The sequence below is a fragment of the Sphaeramia orbicularis genome, chromosome 1, assembly GCF_902148855.1.
Source record: "Sphaeramia orbicularis chromosome 1, fSphaOr1.1, whole genome shotgun sequence".
NCBI classification, from domain to species: Eukaryota; Metazoa; Chordata; class Actinopteri; order Kurtiformes; family Apogonidae; genus Sphaeramia; species Sphaeramia orbicularis.
This window is the reverse complement of record NC_043957.1, coordinates 18,039,079-18,061,177: the sequence shown is the minus strand read 5'-3', so window position 1 is coordinate 18,061,177 and position 22,099 is coordinate 18,039,079. Positions and strand designations below refer to the sequence as shown.

The 22,099-nt window shown below is 37.8% G+C and overlaps 1 protein-coding gene across 1 annotated transcript; it reads right to left on the bottom strand.

Annotated features, from left to right (window-relative positions):
- Window positions 1–1,869: 1,869 nt before the first annotated feature.
- LOC115426607 (uncharacterized) lies at window positions 1,870–21,872 on the bottom strand. Its single transcript, XM_030144755.1, has 12 exons — window positions 21,737–21,872; window positions 17,648–17,938; window positions 12,448–12,687; window positions 9,759–9,863; window positions 9,377–9,610; window positions 8,812–9,114; window positions 7,295–7,546; window positions 5,098–5,191; window positions 4,941–4,998; window positions 4,772–4,861; window positions 4,603–4,692; window positions 1,870–4,523 (listed from the first exon to the last, which is right to left on the bottom strand). Exons 1-12 carry the CDS (start codon window positions 21,789–21,791, stop codon window positions 4,401–4,403), a joined length of 1,935 nt encoding a protein of 644 aa, XP_030000615.1. The 5' UTR covers window positions 21,792–21,872; the 3' UTR covers window positions 1,870–4,400.
- Window positions 21,873–22,099: the final 227 nt, after the last annotated feature.

Genomic DNA, 22,099 nt, shown 5'->3' with positions numbered 1-22,099 from the left:
AACGCCACTGCGTCGAATATATCTAGGATCATACGTAGAAAATAAATAAATAAATAACACCAGCTTAGTTTTAGTTCAAGACTTAAATAAAGGTTTGAAGTTAACGGGATTCATTTAAAAAATATAAATAAATTAACTAAAAGAAGTACATTTGTTGATAATATGTAGTTAGATTAAAAAATTAAAGCCGCAAGCGGCATCTAAAGGCCCTCGCCACGGGCACGTCCAGTAGAAGTATTTCCATCGTTCAGCAGGTGGCACTCTAGCACCAAATTTCAATGTCTTCTATTGAATGGGTGTAGGCCTGGGAGATTGACAACTGATTCAAATTCGAGGCAGATCTTGGTTCGTATGTCCAAACTAGAGAAATTGTTGTATAAGTAAATCTGTAGGGGGCGCTATGCAGCTAAAATTAAATTTCTTCCGTTAAATGGGTGTAGGCCTGCGAGATGTACCACTGAGTCAAATTTGAGCCAAATTGGTGTTCGTATGTCTGAAGTGAAGTAATTTTCGTAAAGGTAAAATTGTAGGGGGCGCTATGGCACCAAATTTCAAATTTTTCATATAAATAGGTGTAGGCCTGGGAGATAGACATCTGAGTCAAATTTGAGCCAAATCGGTGTTCGTATGTCCGAACTGAAGCAATTTTAATAAAAAAATATTAAAAATTTTTGTAGGGGGCGCTGTAGTGCAAAATTTCAGTTTCTTTTGATAAATAGGTGTAGGCCTGGGAGACAGATGTCTGAGTCAAATTTGAGCCAAATCGGTGTTCGTATGTCCGAACTGATGTCATTTTTGTAAATGTACATTTGTAGGGGGCGCTATAGTGTGAAATTTCAATTTCTTTTAATAAATGGGTGTAGGCCTGGGAGATGGACGTCTGAGTCAAATTTCAACCAAATCGGTGTTTGTATGTCTGAGCTGAATTTTTGTGATGGCAAATTTTCGAAAAAACTTCGCAAAGTTTGCAACGTCATCGCACAAAAACGGTAACACTGATTCAAAGAATTTGGCTAACTTTTGATGCCCTACTTCTCTAGATACTGTACACCGATTTTGAGCTCATTTGGCCAAACGGCTTAGTAGGAGATAGTTAAAATACGTCAGCGAAAACGCTGACTCAGCATTTTGGAAATTTCAATCCAATATGGCCGACTAAGGGTTGGTTTTGGGGCGTGGCCATAATAATATTTTTTGTTTGTCTCCTCATGATGAATCTGTGTACCGATTTTCGTGGCTCTACGACAAACTTTGTGTTGGACGTGCTCCCATTGGCGCAATGCATTTCCACTTTTCAAGGGGGCGCTGCCGCAACATTTCTTTACTGACATCTACGAAACCTATATGTAAATTCAATTTTGCACATTTCTGAATTTTGGGCAAAATTTGGTGAGTTTTCGTAAATGTTCAGGGGGTCAAAATTGAGCTCAAAGCGCAGGAGAAAGAAAAAAAAAAAAAAAAAATAATAATAATCTGAGCAAGAACAATATAGCCGTTTCTATGGCAACCACATATTTGGCCTTATTTGAAAGCTCTCGAGCTCCCCCACATGTCTGTGGGGTCAGATGTCACGTGTCGTGCACTTACACACACGTGACTGACCCCAAGTGGGCGTGTCCCATTGACTCCCATTCATTCAGAGCAGGTGTAAATATGCGATTTGTGCACATGTCATGTACATCGTTGGAAAGGTCTCAGTGCCATGAATGTGAATGTGTGTGAGAGTGGCGACAGTGGCGAAAGGTGACCGCGTCACTGGCAATTTTGTCCCCATGCGCCCACTGCAGACTCAATAGGCCCTGCGCCGGCTTTACTCGGCTCGGGCCTAAAAAACTGAGTTGTCTTAGAAATACAAAAATGATACAAACCAACAAATCAGTACTTATCACCTGTTTCTACACACTTCTGTCTGCTCATGAGACAACATTTTCCCATTTACTACAAGTTTTTAAACAACACTTGTAGAAGATGCATTCACCTTTGATTTCCACCTTTGTGTAAATAAACATTAGCATTAGCATAAAAAATAGCATTAACTTATTAAGCAAACAGGCCTTCTGCCCATTTAAAATTTAGTTCAAGTAGGTACTATTTATAACTTGTTTCTTTGATATAATGACTTATTGTTTTGATGGATCATTGATTAATTACCCCAGTGTCATCTAATGGTGAAGTTGTAGTTCGCAATGAGCAAAACAAAACAAACAAACAAAAAAATTTGAATCCCTTAGTATTTGTCTTATAATAACAATATTAACTCTGGTGCACAAACAGGTGACAGTAATGCACCTTAATACAGGTGGGCATGCTGTAAAATGGTAAAAAGAAGAAAAGGAAAGTTTAGAGTGACAGTAGAAACATGGTGGTGCAACATGGCAGATGTACAGTCATACAGTCAAAAGGTTTGGCACAAATAATACAATTATACTGCTTTGACAAGCTTTGCTGCTTAATTTTTTCCCCTTCTTTTGTTCCCTCACATGTTTAAGAGTTACACTGAAGAACAACTATAAGCACTTTGTACATTTCACAGACATTCATTGGCAATTAACACATTCATACAAAGGCTCTACTTGTTACTGGAAAACTGCACATATAAAAGACTCATTATAAAAACCTCTTATTTTCATATGATTACATAAAAAAGAAATTAATATTACATTCAATTTCCTTCATTAGATTCTCTTAATCCCCCATAAATTCTGTCTTTTGGACCCATTTGTTAAATCCTTTCCTCTAACAATTGAATTTTGTGATGAACCCTGCTCCCAAAGGTCTTTCCTATTTCATGTTAAGGCATCTTCATTTTCAGGAAGCAGTGTGGTTGAAACTGCTCCCCAGGATGAACAAACATGCATGTAATATATGGTATTAAAAAAAAGCAACATTTTACATAAATTGAATTAAAGAAAAACTTTATATATATATATATATGGATTAACAGAGAGAATGGCTATTATCACATAAATACAACATCAAACTAAAAAATCATATGCAAATTTGACATGATATATAAACCAAAATGTTCTGATTAAAATTATAAGCAGTGAAAGCAAGTGCATTCTTTGCAATCCATCTATTACGTGTCACTCACCTTCAGTAAACGAATAGATGATTATAGAACCAAGACATCTCCCAAAGGCTATTCACAAACAGCAAAGAAATAATGAGAAGCAGAACTTAGTTTTACAACCATTTTCACTTAAAAAAATGACAAAACCACACGTTACAATGTTATATCTCCTCTGTAAGATGTAGTATTGTCTTTGTGTTATGGTAAGTGTGCAGTATCAAATATTAACCAGCAGGTGTCACCATGTTAAATGCATCCTGTCTGTCAAAACTAAACGACTTAATGCTTTACTTGTACCCAGCTCTCCTGAAATTATCACACGTTTTTTCAGGTTAAATGACTGAAATTATCTAACATTTAGTAGCGAATTTTCCCTGAGAACTTAAAACCGGGGCTCATGGCTAAAAGTTTTAGCAGTAACACAAATTTTCTTTTGGCAAGCTTTGCTGCTTCAGTTTTTTTTTCTACACACAGCACTGTGCAAAAGTCTTTATCAGCCTTTAGCTTTGTTGTTTTCTGGAGGGAATGTCAGTATTTAGTGTGACCTCCTCTCTTGGGTCGACTGTGTGGATGTTTTCTTAAAATAATCTTGTGTCATATTACACACCTTCAGAATGACCTGGAGGTTTTCATGGTCTTTTATCCTTTTCTCTCTCCAGATGATCCCATGTAGCATCTACAATATTCAGATTCTTTTCTGAAATGTATTTTTGTTTATAATATTCTTTACACATTTGTTGTATATTCCAGTTGTACATATAGTACCACAAAGACTGAAAAATGCATATATGTGTAATGCATTTCATAAAATAAATGTGAATTAATTTGTTTGTGTGTGTTTCAATACTATGCACATATTCCCTACATACTTCTTGTTAGGAATAAAGTCACACTTATTACAACCCAGCAAATACAACAAAGCTAAAGGCTGCGTAAGACTTTTGCACAGTACCTACCTCTGAGGGAAACAGGGGAATACAAACCTTTTATAATCAGACTTTTGTTAGCAAATAAGACATATTTTTGCTGCATCAATTTGTCACCATGACCATATAAAAATATATAGAAGGTTCAGGTTTCATAGATAATACAGATATTTTGTAATATTGGGACCAATTGTTCCTTTTTTGGACTGATTTAATAAAAGCAAAACTTGAGTAACATTACCACAAGTACTTTTTCTTGAGCAGATATATGACTCAAAGATAAGAACACTATCTGAAGCAGGAAGCTGATAGATAAGGTTTGGTAGCGTTACACTTCATTTTGTATTGTGTAATAAATTCCACCGTCCTTTAGTTCAGAGGTTTGTCTCATCTCAGAATGCTCAAACTTCTTCTGGCAGCTGGGAATCTGGGTAGTTATTCTTCGGCTGCTCTGCCTCTTTTCCCCTCGCTGCAGTCACAGGCTTCTGGGCCGTCATTGGGATGCTCTCGTAACGCAGTTCCATCTGATGTGTAGACAAACACATGACCAATCAAAACACAAACACATGATGTATTTACACAACAAGCTGACTCTGAACTCACTTTATTCTTCGGCTGCTCTGCCTCTTTTCCTCTCGCTGCAGTCACAGGCTTCTGGGCCGTCATCGGCATGCTCTCGTAACGCTGTTCCAACTGATGTGTAGACAAACACATGACCAATGAAAACACAAACACATGATGCACTTACACAACAAGTTGACTTTGAACTCACTTTATTCATTGGCTGCTCTGCCTTTTTTCCCCTCGCTGCAGCCACAGGCTTCTGGACCGTCATTGGGATGCTCTCATAAAGCATTTCCATCTGATGTGCAGATAAATACATGACCAATCAAAACACAAACACATGATGCACTTACACAACAAGCTGACTCTGAACTCACCTGATCAATCTGCACTTTATTCTTTGGCTTAGTGGCAGAAGTTGGAGTTTTCTTCCTTCTAAATTTTAATATTAGCCAGAGTGTGAGTCATTAGGTCAGCTCAAAGGTGCTGAATGTAGAAATGAAATGTACAAATATAAAAAAGTGAACATCTCACCTGATATAGAAGCAGAAGAGATATACAGCAGGTGGTATCAGCAATAACAATATCACTTTTATTGCATTCAGTATTAACACTGCTTTCGTCTGAGCTGGAAAGAGACAGATGTGAAGTTTGAATCACCAGAGCAACATGTGTTCTAATGCTATATGAACATAATAGCACCTAAGAACTTACTACAACATTACAACAGGAGCTGGAAACAGTACACAGGTTATTTAGTCCAGATAGTTTTGTGATAAAAGAGTATCGCAAAGTAGATCTAAGAATTATGCTTCTTTATTGTAATTAAAAACAAAAAAGTTTAGACTCTGTAATGTAGGAGAAGCAGGAGAAGTGAAAGTATAAAAGTAAAAAGTACTGGGTGTTTGCATGAAATGAAAGTTAAAAGTAAGATAACTGAACCTCATGTCATGTTAATAAAATACGAAGAGTTTTAAACCACTCTCTTTTCAAATAAAATATCTAAAAATACACTGAAATTGTCATGAACATCATCTTAACTCCAAAGTACACATCAGCTTTCAGTGTCTGCAATAGTTCTCGAAATAATTGGACCAATTTGGCCAAATTCACCAAAATCTAATAAGCTTTTATCAGCTAAAGTCCTTCATACTGAATGTTAAACTTGAAAGTTAAGGGTTATTATATCAAAAACAGAGAAAACTGAAGAAAAAGTCACTTTTTCAGCAAATATATCAATAACTGAACATAAAACAAGTGTCTCCAACCACTGTCATTGATCCAACTTCGTGGGTTTTACTGGTGAATCAATGTTGTAGAAGATGACGGTGTTTCCATGGTAACTATGGAGCCTCTGAACGTCCAAATGGGTCATATCTGATGACCATGAAAAGATGACAAACTGCATTTTACACCAATTATTTACATATGTTGATAGGGTTAGTGGATCAACAGTTATTAAATATTAGAGATAAGTAGATGCTTTTGGTCACTGGTGGCTTTGTGGGTCTTTATGGGTTAAGTAAATTAACCCATGAAGACCCAGTGCTACTTATATGGCAGTTCATACATGCATTTTTTTTCTCTCTATTTAACCTTTCTTTAGGGATTTATCACTATTTATTATAATATTATCCTCTTTATTTTGCTTTTTTTTTGTAGAGTAAATCATGTATTTTCTTATATTCAGTGTACCAATCATGTAGATGTTCATAAAAGTTCAGATTAAAGTTCAGGGTTATTATGTCAGAAACTGAGAAAACAGAAGAAAAGGTGACTTTTTACAAATATTTTAGCAAAGATGTCAACAACTGAACGGAAAAACAAGTCTCTCCATCCACTGGCATTGATCCAACTCCATGGGTTTTACTGGTGAATCAATGTTGTAGAAGATGACGGTTTTTCCACGTTCACTACGGAGCCTCTGAACGTCCAAATGAGTCATATCTGATGGCCATGAAAAGATGACAAACTGTATTTTACACCAATTATTTACATATGTTGATAGGGTTAGTGGATCAACAGTTATTAAATATTAGAGATAAGTAGATGCTTTTGGTCACTGGTGGCTTTGTGGGTCTTTATGGGTTAAGTAAATTAACCCATAAAGACCCAGTGCTACTTATATGGCAGTTCATACATGCATTTTTTTTCTCTCTATTTAACCTTTCTTTAGTGATTTATCATTATTTATTGTAATATTATCCTCTTTATTTTGCTTTTTTTTCCTAGTGTAAATCATGTATTTTCTTATATTCAATGTACTGATTATGTAGATGTTCACAAAGTTCAGATTAAAGTTCAGGGTTATTATGTCAGAAACCGAGAAAACTGAAGAAAAGGTGACTTTTTAAACATTTTTTAGCAAAGATGTCAACAACTGTATGGAAAAACAAGTCTCTCCATCCACTGGCATTGATCCAACTCCATGGGTTTTACTGGTGAATCAATGTTGTAGAAGATGTCTGTTTCCACAGTAACTACAAAGCCTTTGAATATCCCAATGGCTCATATCTAATGACCATGAAAAGATGATAAACTACATTTTACACCAACTATTTATATGTATTGATAATAAACCACCTTCTTAACTGGAATTTTGACCTGGTTTACTCCTGACATCTCCATAGAAACTAAATTATTTAACACTAAATAGACATATCACAGTTTTCCCGGCACTTTCATCAGGCTTCATATTCACACTTCGCTCCTGATGTAAAGTTTCACTCACGTTGAACAGTGAGAGCCTCTTCAGAGGAGCTGACGTTCTGAGGGGTTGCAACAGCGCAGGAGTAGTTTCCTGCATGTTGAAGGCCGACTGGGTCCAGAACCAGGTGTTTATTTGGATTCTCCTTCAGGGTCAGACCGTTGAAGAACCAGATGTACGTCAAGGTGTGAGTCAGAGGACAACTGGTGGTGCAGGTCAATGTGACTCTATGGCCCTCTGTCACCACGGCAGAGGGAAACATGGTCACTTTAACACCTGGAAAAAGAACGTCAAGTTGACTTAAGTGTGATAATATGCACCCATGCAACATATATGAAACAGGACATACTCAGTGCAGAAGATGAAGATTCTACTGAACATGACACGAAATTTAGGAGCATATTTATTTATCATTCTGTCATTTTCCTACATGGTATTCTGCTGCGCTAAATGTCATTATCCATATAATCCATATATTTATTTACTGGGATGTCCATTTGTTTCATTTGTGTGTTTTAGGTATATTTTACATTTTGTGTCTGTTTGACTGTCTGTTATTACACTTCATCTTCTTTTTTAAGCCAAGTCATCAACTGGAAATTCATTATCTGTATGTACTGTAGAATGACAATAAAAACGTATGTGTTGTGTCTTAATAAAAAATCCTATGGGATGATGTTTGTGTCATTTTGAAACTTAATTTATTTTTATTTTCATTTAGTCTTTAATATTAATATTTTCCCATAAGTCACAACTTCAGGAATGGACCAGTTTCAGTGAAGTGTTCATATTGTTTGAGGCATAACAAGAAGAGCTCATGTTATTGTGGTATCACCTCAAATATTTTATTACGTTATTGGCTTTGTTGCATTTAAACTGGCCAAAATTATGATGTTATTGGCCCTTATTCTGTTATTGATTGCTACAGAGTGACTGAGGATCCTCCAGGTGTTTGGATTTGGAATGACTGTCTGGGGTTTTTAATGCTATCAACAGGTTTTTGAGGTCCAAAGACCAGCTCCAGCTCATGGCGCCTAAGACGAGACTTAAAACCAGGGGGGACAGGGCTTTCTCTGTGGTCGGCCCCAGATTCTGGAATGCCCTGCCCCCCCATGGTGGAGTGTTTTGGGTCTCATCTTAAGACCCACTTTTATTCTCTGGCTTTGAACTCTGCATGAGTTGTGTGGTCCTGTGGGTCTTTTATTTATCTTGTTACTTTTAACTATTTGATTTTATTGGATTTTTTTTATAGCACTGTTGTAGTTCCATGTACTTATTTACTGTTTTTAGTGTATTTTCTTTTATTTGTTTTATTGTATTTATGATTCTATGTGCAGCACTTTGGAAACATTCTTGCTGATTAAATGTACTATATAAATAAAGTGGATTGGATTTTGTATCTTCAAGTTTCACTGTGGGAATGGAACTCAACCCGTCTATCTCACTAACCTGCCTTCAGTGGGAACACATGTTAAGATTTGCTGCCACATGTTAAAGTTGTGTCAGATATTTCATTAAAAACATATTGAACTTAAAATGACCTGTGATGATCAAAATCATTCCAGGAAAAAAATCATCAGGCCTTTCTTCTTCTCTTTTTGTCCTCATGTATTCTCCAGAGTAGTTCTTCATCAGGTGTTTCACAGTCAGGTCAGTGTGGTACTCACTCACTTCCATATAATCTGCTTCCACTTGCAACTTTACACGATCAGGTTTCGTCTCTGGTTCATACCATGACTTAAACTTCCAAACACTGTAACTAGAAGTACCAGGACTGGAAATAGTCACTGAGGATCCTTCCAGAGCACAGACTCTCCTGAGGCTGAATTTAATGGCATCACCATCTAGAAAAGAAGTCAAAACTTTTAAAGCGTGCTGGAATAAACATAGGATGACAATTTCAGCCATTTTAATTTCTTTTTATATGAATGAATCCTGTTTTCACCAAGCAGTTCATCATCAGCCCCATGTCGAAGTCAACCCCCAAATAATTTACACAAAAAAAGTAAACATGGGGACCCTTTGGGTGACTGTGTTTAATGAAATGTTGTGTTTTATAAAAGGTCATTAAAAAAATCTTACATACAGACAAAAGCTCGTACTCACCGAATTCATCAGAATGCAGATCTTCGTGGCCTTTTACAGCACAGGTGAACGTGTCATAGCTAACTCGATCAGTCTTGCGAATTGTAATGTATTGATTCTCACAGTGTCTGAACAGCTCTCTGTTGATGAACCACTTGAAGACGTTGTAAGAGTCGGCCTCAGGACAGCTGCTGTTACAGTTCAGTGCGAAAAAATCCTTTTTTTCCTCTAATAATTCTTTAATAATGACTACATCTAGAAAGATAAAATAAAAACATTTAGCACTGGTTAATGTGATGTATAAAAAAAGCCTCACAGCTGTTTATTTAAAATGAGTTTTATCCACAAATACAAACTTAAAAGCATTTTTACAGACATCCTTTTAATGATAAGAGTAGATTACTTTTGGGGTATGTGATGGAGCAGGACTTTTCCACTGACATCTGCTTATACGAACACATCCTTCCCTCTGCATAGCTCACAGTGAAACAGGCTGAACTGACAGAATCTGGACACAAGACATAGGATACAGTATTTAATAAGACATGCATTTCCTGAATGTCTCTCTTTCAATATTACAGTTTTTATTCCCACATTTTTGCAGAATTTGTGTCAAAGCTCTGGACAAAAGCTCAATAAGATGCAAGACATGGAGATGCACAACTCACTTACATTATAATTAATGCAATGGAATCACCCACAAATGTACAATATGAATAGAATAGGATAGAATAGAATAGAATAGAATAGAATAGAATAGAATAGAATAGAATAGAATAACTGACAGGAGTTATCAGATTATTAGTAATCATATAAACATAATTTATCAGACAACAGCAGAAATGTGATTAAGAGAAATCAGATTAACTCACTTGGATTACTCCCCAGTATGTCTGCCTGCATGTATACCTGTTAAACCATTTATTTCATTCTTTTACATCTGCAGACATGAAAAAACAATTACAGTGGAACCTCCCAAATTTCATTTGTTCCATGACCGTGCTCATTTTGCAATTTACTCATTTTATGAAACAATTTTCCTCTCTGAAATGAATTGAAATAGAACTAGAAGCACTCGGAGAGCGCATACCTCCGCCAAGGCTGATCAGTGGCCCCCCCCCCCGTGGGCCCCCCCACGCCAAGGAGGTTATGTTTTTGCCAGGGTTTGTTTGTCTGTCTGTCTGTTTGTCTGTCTGTTAGTGTGCAACATAACTCAAAAAGTTATGGACAGATTTTGATGAAATTTTCTGGTCTGCACCCCCCCCGTGGGCCCCCCCACCCCCGATCACCACCAAAATTTAATCATTTCTTCCTTATCCCATTTCCAACAGACCCTGAAAATTTCATCAAAATCTGTCCATAACTTTTTGAGTTATGTTGCACACTAACGGACAGACAAACAGACAGACAAACAAACAAACAAACAAACCCTGGCAAAAACATAACCTCCTTGGCGGAGGTAATTAATCCATTCCGGTCCCCCAAAAACCAGGGTTTGAGTATATTTTTAAAGCAGAAAAAGTGCAGTTAGAAAGAAAATAACAACTATAAAAACAAATAACGTGGTTTTATTAACTTATTTACCTTTAAGATGAGATGATTAGTGTGTGAGGAAGATGGTGGGGTGAGGAGGAGGAGGAGGAGGAGGAGGAGGAGGAGGAGGAGACGGAAGAAGAGGAGGAGGAGGAAGAGAAGGGGAGAGGAGAAGGACCAGGAGGAAGAAGAGGAGGAGGGTCATTCTCTGGAAGGCGAATCTCCTTCAGGTTGGAGATTCATAAGGTTGAAGAATTTCTGTTTGTTTTTTTTTTTCCTCACTTCATTTCATTTCTTCTTTCTGGCCTCACTTTCAGCACTGTTGGCACTTGCAGGTTGTTTCAGTGAAAAACCATCCAAACAAATCTGCTTTATTCTGCTTTTTAAAATAAAACATGCATTTGTCTGTATGATTTTTTTTTTCAACAAAACCATAAACCTCTGTCCTCTTTGCTAACACTTGTTTTCATTTCCTGGTAGAGATCGTCTCCTCCATTACACTGTCCTCATTCTGTAATGTCTTAATCTCCTCCTCCATCTGAATACTGGTTCTCCTGAATATGAGGTGAACCTGCGGAGGCTGCACCTGTTGGAGGAACACCTGCTCGTATTGTGGATTTACACTCGTATTTACTGACAAAAATTCCCATGAGCTGCGGTTCATAAAGTGAATTTCTTGTACTGTGGTGCGCTCGTACTGTGAGGATCCACTGTATACAATTTTCTTTCTTCTTTTGTATCAGATGACCATGAGCAGCTGAGAATTTGCATGTTTTTTTCTCCAAAGTTTTTTTTAATTTAATTTTTATATTGAAACTAGAAGCACTCGGAGAGCACAGACCTCCGCCAAGGCTGATCAGTGGCGCCCCCCGTGGGCCCCCCCACCCCCGATCACCACCAAAATTTAATCATTTCTTCCTTATCCCATTTCCAACAAACCCTGAAAATTTCATCCAAATCTGTCCATAACTTTTTGAGTTATGTTGCACACTAACGGACAGACAAACAAACAAACAAACAAACAGACAGACAGACAGACAGACAGACAAACAAACAAACAAACAAACCCTGGCAAAAACATAACCTCCTTGGCGGAGGTAACAATCATAACTGTAAAATCCGAACCCTGAGTCCCAACCCTGATGCACCTCGTACTCCAACCAAAATCTATAAACTCACACATCCAAAATAGATACATAAATAAATACATAAAATCAACTAAAGTAAAGTAATTCATTAAAAAAAAGAATATCCTTAGTTAAAATGAGAAGCTGTTTGCATCCATCTTTTCAATATAAAATAAGACAGGCTGCCAGACTGTATAAAATTTGACTGCATCGCCTCTTGTGGCATGTCTTATTTTCTCTAACACCAAATAGTTCTTAAAGTCTTTCATCCAGAGGTCAAATATCAGGAGATTTCCATCTTTCCGTTTGAGAAATTACATTGTACCTCAATTATTTCTGTGTGCTGTTAGTAGATACCTTGGGTGGTGGCAGGTCAGTTCTTGGAGGGTTAAACCGGGTTAAACTGGGTGAAATTAGGTTAAAGTGACTCACCCACTGAGACGTGAGGAGCTCTGACAGCCTCGTGTCCTTTGATGGAGCAGGAGTAAGTGGTGTCTTTGTCACCGCTGAGCACCTCCTGGTACCAGGGAGACCAGTCCTCGTACAGAAACTGTCCGTTCTTGTACCAGATGTAGGATGTGGGCTTCTCAGTCAGATCACAGCTGGTGGTGCACATCAGCGTTACTGCCTGTTCATCTGGACCTTCAGCAGGAAGCACCTTCACCTGCACGTCTGCCATCGCAATGAAAACAAACCTGTCAGCATCTGTATTAATGCTAAAGTTCATGAAGAAATGGAATAATAAGAAACCAGAAAAGCACTCGGAGAGCGCAGACCTCCGCCAAGACAGATCTGTGCCCCCTGATCACCACCAAAATTTAATCATTTGTTCCTTGTGCCAGTATCAACATTTCCTGAAAATTTCATGAAAATCCATCCATAACTTTTGAGCTATCTTGCTAACCAACCAACCAACCAACCAACCAACAAACAAACCCTGGTAGGGGGGGGTGATAATTGGGATGAAAATTAAAATTTTGGAATTTGATTACGTCCACTTCAGGAGTGATGCATAAGGCTATTTAAAGGTATTTGGCACAAGAAATTCGTATCTACCTTTTAAAAAAAAAACCACCCCTTGCGAAGAACAAATCGTGGTATTAACCTTGCGATCGGTTGTTTCTGCAGCCGGAACTTAATGCTGGTATGTGTGGTAAATGTTGGTGAAACACACAGTGGATACCTAAAATGCAGTTGTTGAACATGGTTTTAGCGTGTGTTTATTTTATATTTTGCAGTTTCACCAGAACTTGTAGCAGTCCAATAGTAAGTTACCATGGCAAGTAGTCAACCAACCCCGTTACCAAGCCTAAAACCCGCTCCGAAACTAAAGAGTTTAATGCTGATAGAGACTTTCCTCCTTGTGAACATTTCCAACCTCCATCAAAACTGCCCACTGTTCAGAGTGTGATAGGACTGCTAAGGTACCACTTGGAGGTGAGCAAGGCAAAGGTCACTACAGATATTGCGGTACGAGAAGTGGCAAAACAGATATACGCCAAGTACTATCATGACACTGTGTACTGCGTGTCGATCAGTACCATTCAGAGGAGAGTGGAGGCTCTCAGGAAGCAGTTCAGTGAAGGAAGAAAGCGGTACGGACAGAAAGGAAAAGATAATGCAAAGGTTGTGAAAGAATACAAAGAGCTATTTGAGAGGAAAGGCAAACTCTTCGATGTGTATGCTGACGATACCATGCGCCAGCAATCTTTGCAGAAGGAGTGGGGAGTCAGCATGAGTATAATGGAACATCAGTACTACGAGGACCAGAAGACAGAACGCAAGATGATCTATTCCAAAGGAGTGGACCCTGTCTGGTATCACAGTACAATGCGAGCCCAAAGGATGAGAGAAAGACCAGAGGAATACAGGAGAGAGAGAGAGCAACAGTTTCAGTACAAGACCCTCGAAAGTATCACTGAAATGCTCGTGGAGGCTGGCGAAATTCCTACAACATGCAGCAGTAGTGACGAGGATGAAAACGACCAGGCCCATAAGCGACAAAAAACTGAAACACGAGAAACACAAATGACAGAGAGACATTCTGCTGACACGAAGAGAAAAAAGAAAATACTCTTTAAAGACGTTGATGAGCAAGACACAAATGATCCACTTCCGAAAGAGTTTCAGCACATAAGAATCTCTGAGAGAAAAGTCCGCGATGAATTTTATAAAACTGTGGCCAATCTCTCTGGGAAGGGTCTTTCAGTGAATGAATCCAGCTCCGCTGTTGTTGAAGTTGGCAACACAATGTTTGGACGCCAGTGGAAAAATGCTGGAGATTCTGAAGAGAACTTTGACATAAATACCACTCCAACTAACAGGAACATCAGAACGGCTCTGGAGCAAATTGAAGCACAGAGTCTGTCACTCGTTGTTGATAAGCTTCAGGAGGAGAAACAGAAGGGTAAAATGGTAACGCACGCGTCAGACAGTACCACGAAGAAAGGTGTAGGTCAATTCATCGTCCAGGGATTGCATGTTGGTCAGAATACCCCGTTTCCTCTGCCTATTCTGTCAATCCATGGCGAGACAACTGAGGACATAGCTATGCAAGTGGACATGGGCTTCGAAATTCTGGCGTCTGTCAGGGGAGTTGAAGCAAAAGACGTGTACAAGCTTGTAGATACACATATGACAGATAGCACCGAGCACAACAAGGGGTTTGCAAAACTGCTCGCTGAGATGTACAACCTTGACACACCTGCGGGCCAGCTGTTTTGTGGCACCCACACTACACTGGGCTTCAGCAGTGCCATGAACAAAGTTATGAGGCTTGTGGAAGCGGACATGAAGATGGAACAGGTTTTGAAAGGTTTCATGGTGGATCTTGAGGTGGACAGTAAGAATGACAGCTTGGCTGGACAAGCACTTGACATGTGTCTCAAGTTAGTCGCTCCTGAGTATGCTCATAAGCCATGGAACCGCTACAAACAATTCCTACTTTTTCTCGAACAAAGACAAGTATCCAGTGTGCTATTTGCATACAAGGACAGCAGGTTTGGATGCCTGTCCAGGGCAGCAGCAGTGCTGATCTACAACTATGATCACCTTGTAGATTTCCTAAGACAGAACCCTCACATCAACAACAGACTAGCCTGCTTAGTAAGAGAGGTGATGGAGCTCCCGTACCTCAAGGTAGTGCTCGTTACGTTTGCCTGCCTGGGTGTAAATGTGGTGGAACCATTCTATGCGAGAATGATCGAGAAAGACGCCACTCATTCCCAGCTCAAGGAGTTCTACAAAGGTTTGCATGCCGGCCTGGGTCAGCCAATCAGCGAGGAATATACAATGTTCACAAAGCCAGAGTATCCTGTCGTGTCGAATGAACTGTTCCTCGGTGTCAAGAAGACATACAAAGAACAAGTCTTGAAGGCTGTGTCAGATGTAGCTGATGAGCACACAGATGAAGTGTGAAAACTCACCAACCTGATGCTACCTCATCTACAAACTGTTCTAGCCAGGCAAAGGAGAGACTATGGACTCAACGAGGAGACCTTCCCGGTGGACTATCCAGTGAGTGAGCAGGCAACGAACATTGATGAAACCCCTGTCCACAATATTGGCATGGAGTGTCAGTGTGGGAAGGTAGACTATAGGCTGAAGAAACTAGGCACGCTCAATGCAGTAAGCAGGTCCATCATCTTTCAGAAAAGTCAGGAATTGAGAGCTGGTCAGATACCTTCGTTCAGGGGTTTCAAGGCAGCAGTCGAAGCCAAAAGGGAGGTTGAACTGAAGTGGAGTAATTACACAAAGGAGAAGTTTGAGAAGGGAGCAGACCAGAAACAGGAAATGGCTCAGAGGAATGAGCGGAAAAGGCTAGATATGCTGGATAAACTCAAAGCCAGTGGTGGTCCTTTCACCGATAGTGGGGAAGTTGAAAAGTATCTTGCAAACGATACTCTGAGCGACAGCGCAAAGCAACAGAGGATGAAGTTGGAGCTACTGTTTGCCAGGGAGAGTTCCACACTTCTTCCTAAGGTAGATCCCATCTTTCGCATCCAGATGACACTGCCAAGTGGAAAGAGGAGGATGAAAACTGCAGAGGAGTTTGGAGATGCCCTTATGTCGTACTTGGGTAAAAGAAGTGACAGAACGACACTGGAGTTTGAAAGGTTCCAGCAAAGTCTTGACAAGCTGTCAGTTTCTTAAAGACGCTCTGTAGACCCTGATACATGTGTCTAGTGTCAATCTGTTGAGTATTTGACCGAAATAAATGAAGTTTATCAAATCAATGGCTGTTTGTAAAGTTTATTCATATCCGCAATATCGCTCGCGAAAATCCTAGAAATCACGATTTAGGGGCTGTATTTCATTTGCAAGAGGTGGGGTGTTTTTCTAGAGATACAGCCTTAATTTTGGTGGCAATGTATCTGTATGACAGGTGTTAATCATATCCCAAGTGGACGTTTTTGAATTTTGACCTTCGGATTTACCACCCCCTACTACCCTGGCAAAAACATAACCTCCTTGGCGGAAGTAACAATGGAACCACTAAGAACACATCTGAGAAAAATATAGTACAACTGATTCAGCTTAAACAAGAACAGCTAGAAGTAAAAATGTTAAATTAAAGATTTTTTATTGCTCCAAGGATTGAAATGATGCAGTAGAACTAGATTTTTCCACATCAGTAGAAACGTTAGAAATGTTATTAAATCAGTTGAGTTCACTGGTCCATGTTAAAGCTTAACCCTTTAAAGCCTAAGCCTAAAATGGTCCACCTGGACTTATTTTCTAACCTGTATTATAAAAGCCAAGTGGCCTCTGTGTGTGTGTTCAATTCAATTCAATTCAGTTCATTTCATTTAATTTCAGTTCAGTTCAGTTCAATTCGATTTGATTCGATTCAGTTCAATTCAGTTCTGTTCAATTCAGTTCATTTCAGTTCAGTTCAATTTGATTTGATTTGATTTGATTCATTTCAGTTCTGTTCAGATCAGGTCTGTTCAATTCAATTCAGCTTAATTTAGTTCAATTCAATTCGGGTCGATTTGATTCAGTTCAATTCAGTTCTGTTCAAATAAGTTCTGTTCAATTCAGCTTAATTTAGTTCAATTCAATTCGAGTCGATTTGATTCAATTCAGTTCTGTTCAAATAAATTCTGTTCAATTCAGCTTAATTTAGTTAAATTCAATTCGAGTTGATTCGATTCAATTCAGTTCAATTCAATGCCATTCAATTCAGTTCAGTTAAATTCAATTCAGTTTGATTCAATTCAGTTCAATTCAGTTCTGCTCAATTCAATTCAGGTCAATTAAATTTAGTTCATTTCAATTCTGTTCAATTGAATTAAGTTCAATTCAATTCTATGCTTTATTATCATTGTATAAAAAACACAATGAGATAGAAGTCCAAGCATCTTTCAAATAATACTTGTATTTTGTTTTATCTTAATTTTAACAGTATTTTAACAGTATATATATATATATATATATATATATATATATATATATATATATATATATATATATATATTTTTTTTTTTTACCCTGCTACCTTTTATTGAAATTGCTAAATAGCATTTCATTGTTTTTAAATTTCCCTCTTTAAGCAGTGATCATAAATCTGATTCTGATTGTATTTTTAGAAATGCTTTTGTGATTTTAAAGGAAAACTGAAAAATTGTACCTGCAACTTGAAGTTCACAGCCGTTCTTCCAACATTGTTCTGTATTTTCAGAGCAGCAGTAAATGTTTTCATCAGCGTCTGTCACATGGTTGATGGTCAGAGTGGCGTTGCCCCCTTCAGTCAGGTTGACTTTTATCCGGGTCGAATCTGCAGGGATCTCCTTCTGAAAGTACGAGTCGTTGGATTGGTGGACAGTGTAGCATGTCGGGTTTGGCTCAGGTTTACTGTAGCACAACATCTCCAAAGATGAACCTTTTAAGGCACAGATTCTGTTTCTCTCTCCCTGAACATCTGGATGAAAAAAAAAAAAAACAGTACACAGTAAATTAAGGACATCTGTCATTTGTATGAACCATAATAGCTGATATATAACTGTACTTACAATGTGTGTTCAGTTATTTCTGATCACTTTTCCGGGTTTTTTAAATTTTATTTTATTAAACTGTCCAAAGTGCTATCCTCTGCCGCTTTAACACATGAAGACCCAGTGCTACTTTTGTGGTGGTTCGCAAATGAATTTTTCTCTATATTTACCCTTACTTAAGTGATTTATCACCATTTATTGGAATATTATCCTCTTTATTTTCCAATTCTTCAGTAAAAATCAGGTATTTTTCTATATTTAATTCACTGATCATGTAAATGTTCATAAAAAGCTGAGAGTAAATTCATAGGTTATTATTACAGAAACAGAGAAAATTAAAGAAAAAATGACTTTTTCAGTCAAACCTATCATTAACTGAAAATAAACCCAGTGTCTCCATCCACTGTCACTGATCCAGCTCCATGGGTTTTACTGGTGAATCAATGTTGTTGAAGATGACGGTGTTTCCATGGTAACTACAGAGCCTCTGAACGTCCAAATGAGTCATATCTGATGACCATGAAAAGATGATAAACTGCGTTTTACACCAATTATTTACATATGTTGATAGGGTTAGTGGATCAACAGTAATTAAATATTAGAGATAAGTAGATGCTTTTGGTCACTGGTGGCTTTGTGGGTCTTTATGGGTTAAGTAAATTAACCCATGAAGACCCAGTGCTACTTATATGGCAGTTCCCACATGCATTTTTTTCTCTCTATTTAACCTTTATTTAGTGATTTATCACATTTATTATGATATTATCCTCTTCATTTTGCTTTTTTTCTGGTGTAAATCATGCATTTTCTTATATTCAATGTACCAATCATGTAGATCTTCATAAAAGTTCAGGGTTATTATGTCAGAAACCGAGAAAACTAAAGAAAAGGTGACTTTTAATAAATTTTTTTAGCAAAGATGTCAACAACTGAACGGCAGAACAAGTCTCTCCATCCACTGTCATTGATCCAACTCCATGGGTTTTACGGGTGAATCAATGTTGTAGAAGATGACAGTGTTTCCACATTCACTACGGAGCTTCTGAACGTCCAAATGAGTCATATCTGATGACCATGAAAAGATGATAAACTGCATTTTACGCCAATTATTTACATATGTTGATAGGGTTAGTGGATCAACAGTTATTAAATATTAGAGATAAGTAGATGCTTTTGGTCACTGGTGGCTTTGTGGGTCTTTATGGGTTAAGTAAATTAACCCATGAAGACCCAGTGCTACTTATATGGCAGTTCCCACATGCATTTTTTTCTCTCTATTTAACCTTTATTTAGTGATTTATCACTATTTATTGTGATATTATCCTCTTCATTTTGCTTTTTTTCTGGTGTAAATCATGCATTTTCTTATATTCAATGTACCAATCATGTAGATCTTCATAAAAGTTCAGGGTTATTATGTCAGAAACCGAGAAAACTAAAGAAAAGGTGACTTTTAAAAAAATTTTTAAGCAAAGATGTCAACAACTGAACGGAAGAACAAGTCTCTCCATCCACTGTCATTGATCCAACTCCATGGGTTTTACTGGTGAATCAATGTTGTTGAAGATGACAGTGTTTCCACGTTCACTACGGAGCCTCTGAACATCCAAATGGGTCACATCTGGTGACCATGAAAAGATGATAAACTGTATTTTACACCAATTATTTACATGTGTTGATAGGATTAGTGGATCAACAGTTATTAAACAGTGTACATCAGTAGATGGTCTTAGTCACCAGTGACTGTTTGGGTCTTTATGGGTTAAAAAAAAAGTCATGTTTTAACAAAAAATACTTCTTTGCCTAAATCATCAAATACTCAATTTCTGGTGAATCAATGTTGTAGAAGATGACGCTGTTTCCACGGTAACTACAGAGCCTCTGAACATCCAAATGGGTCATATCTGATGACCATGAAAATATGACAAACTCCATTTTACACTGATTATTTACATGTATTGATAGGATTAATGGATCAACAGGTATTAAATATTATAGATCAGTAGATGGTTTTGGTTGATGGTGGATTTTTGGGTCTTTATGGGTTGAACAAGTAATAATACGAATAACTGACCAGACATGACTCACAGGATTAGAGTTCAGTCAAAGGCAAAAGTTTAACTAAAAAAGACTTAATGTTGTTTTCTCTACTGACTGCTCGTCATCTGATGCATCATTTACTGTTATATTTAAAACCATTTGACTGAAATTTTCAGGCAAAATAAATTAAATTGCAGGAAAAATCCTCAGTGTTAAGTAGGTTGTATTCTTTCCACTTTGGAGTCATTTAATTGGTTTTGGATTCAATATTATTTAAGCTTATTTAGTGACATTATGGGTTTTGCTGTTTTGGTTGCCTGGTCACAGAGACACAATAAGGAAGATTGTATCAGTTTGCTTGTTTCCCTTATTCACATTTTGCAATCTGTGGTTATAAAAGTATGGTTTGGTATTTCCTTAAAGATAGGATGATGGTTATGATATCTGATGTAATAGACATTTTTTCTCAGGAGTCATTTTTTAACCCTTGTTTATGCAGCAAACACAAAAGAAGCCACGGTAGTTTGAGAAAAAATAAAGACACTTAGGAACTTTATTGCATTGTAGTTTCCAACTAGAAGCACTCGGAGAGCGCAGACCTCCGCCAAGGCTGATCAGTGGCGCCCCCCGTGGGCCCCCCCACCTCCGATCACCACCAAAATTTAATCATTTCTTCCTTATCCCATTTCCAACAAACCCTGAAAATTTCATCCAAATCTGTCCATAACTTTTTGAGTTATGTTGCACACTAACGGACAGACAAACAAACAAACAAACAAACCCTGGCAAAAACATAACCCCCTTGGCGGAGGTAACAATGAAATTATTTCCAGCTTTCTCACTCAAAATGTGCAGCAAGTAATATGAATTAAAACAGCAAATATAATAGTAAAAACTGTTAAAAAATAAATAAATAAATAAATAAAAAAGACAGTTTTACGTAACAGCAGCATGGACTATAGCTTTTATTGCACCAGATGAAACTTTTCTGTCAGTCTTTGTGTAAAATACATTTTAAAACTAACAAAATGGTCCAATTTCATTTCCTGATGTCATACTTGTATTTTGGAAATTAATTCTAAGTGAGTATTTTAAAAAACATTTTAAACATGAATCACAGATATTTCATTGCCAACACTAGAAGCACTCAGAGAGCACAGACCTCCACCAAGGCTGATCAGTGGCGCCCCCCGTGGGCCCCCCCCACCCCCGATCACCACCAAAATTTAGTCATTTCTTCCTTATCCCATTTCCAACAAACCCTGAAAATTTCATCCACATCTGTCCATAACTTTTTGAGTTATGTTGCACACTAACGGACAAACAAACAAACAAACAAACAAACAAACAAACAAACGAACAGACAAACAAACAAACAAACCCTGGCAAAAACATAACCTCCTTGGCGGAGGTAATAAACTGCATGAGGCATGATAAAATTGTTCAGTGCTTTGCTTGACCATGTAATCTGATAAAAGGAAAAAAAAAGGACACTTCACAGTTCAGAGGTTTAATTTTTCAGCAGAGAAATAATGCGTTCAAACATAACTGAACTGAACTAACTTTTCCAAGTAAACAAAATGTAATAAGATTCATCTTGTGTGAAGTCTGACCTTTAGTTAGATCTAATTTCTATGAAACTAACAGTTTATCATGTTTGGAAAGTGATGAAGAGTTATTGTTACCTGAGTTGTGCAGGATGACGCCGACAAACAAAAAAACAGCTTCAGCAAACCACATGTCTGTTAAAACGCTTCTGATCAGAAAATGCTTCGATTGATATTTGCACCCATTTAATGACAGCTGCTCCGTTCAGCACAAGGTGTTTGTACAAAGTGAAGGCGGTAAAAGACAGAGTAGACTATGGATTATTGTGAACAAGATAAACTAAACTTCATTTCCTTTCTGTCTGAGTGATGCAAGCAATTGAACTGATAAGATATTAATTATATCTACTTCTACTTCGACCATACTTCAGGAAGTCAACATTTTATCCCATCTGATGCAGCTCTGTCATACTATTGCATGCATGCAGGGAGAAAAGGGAG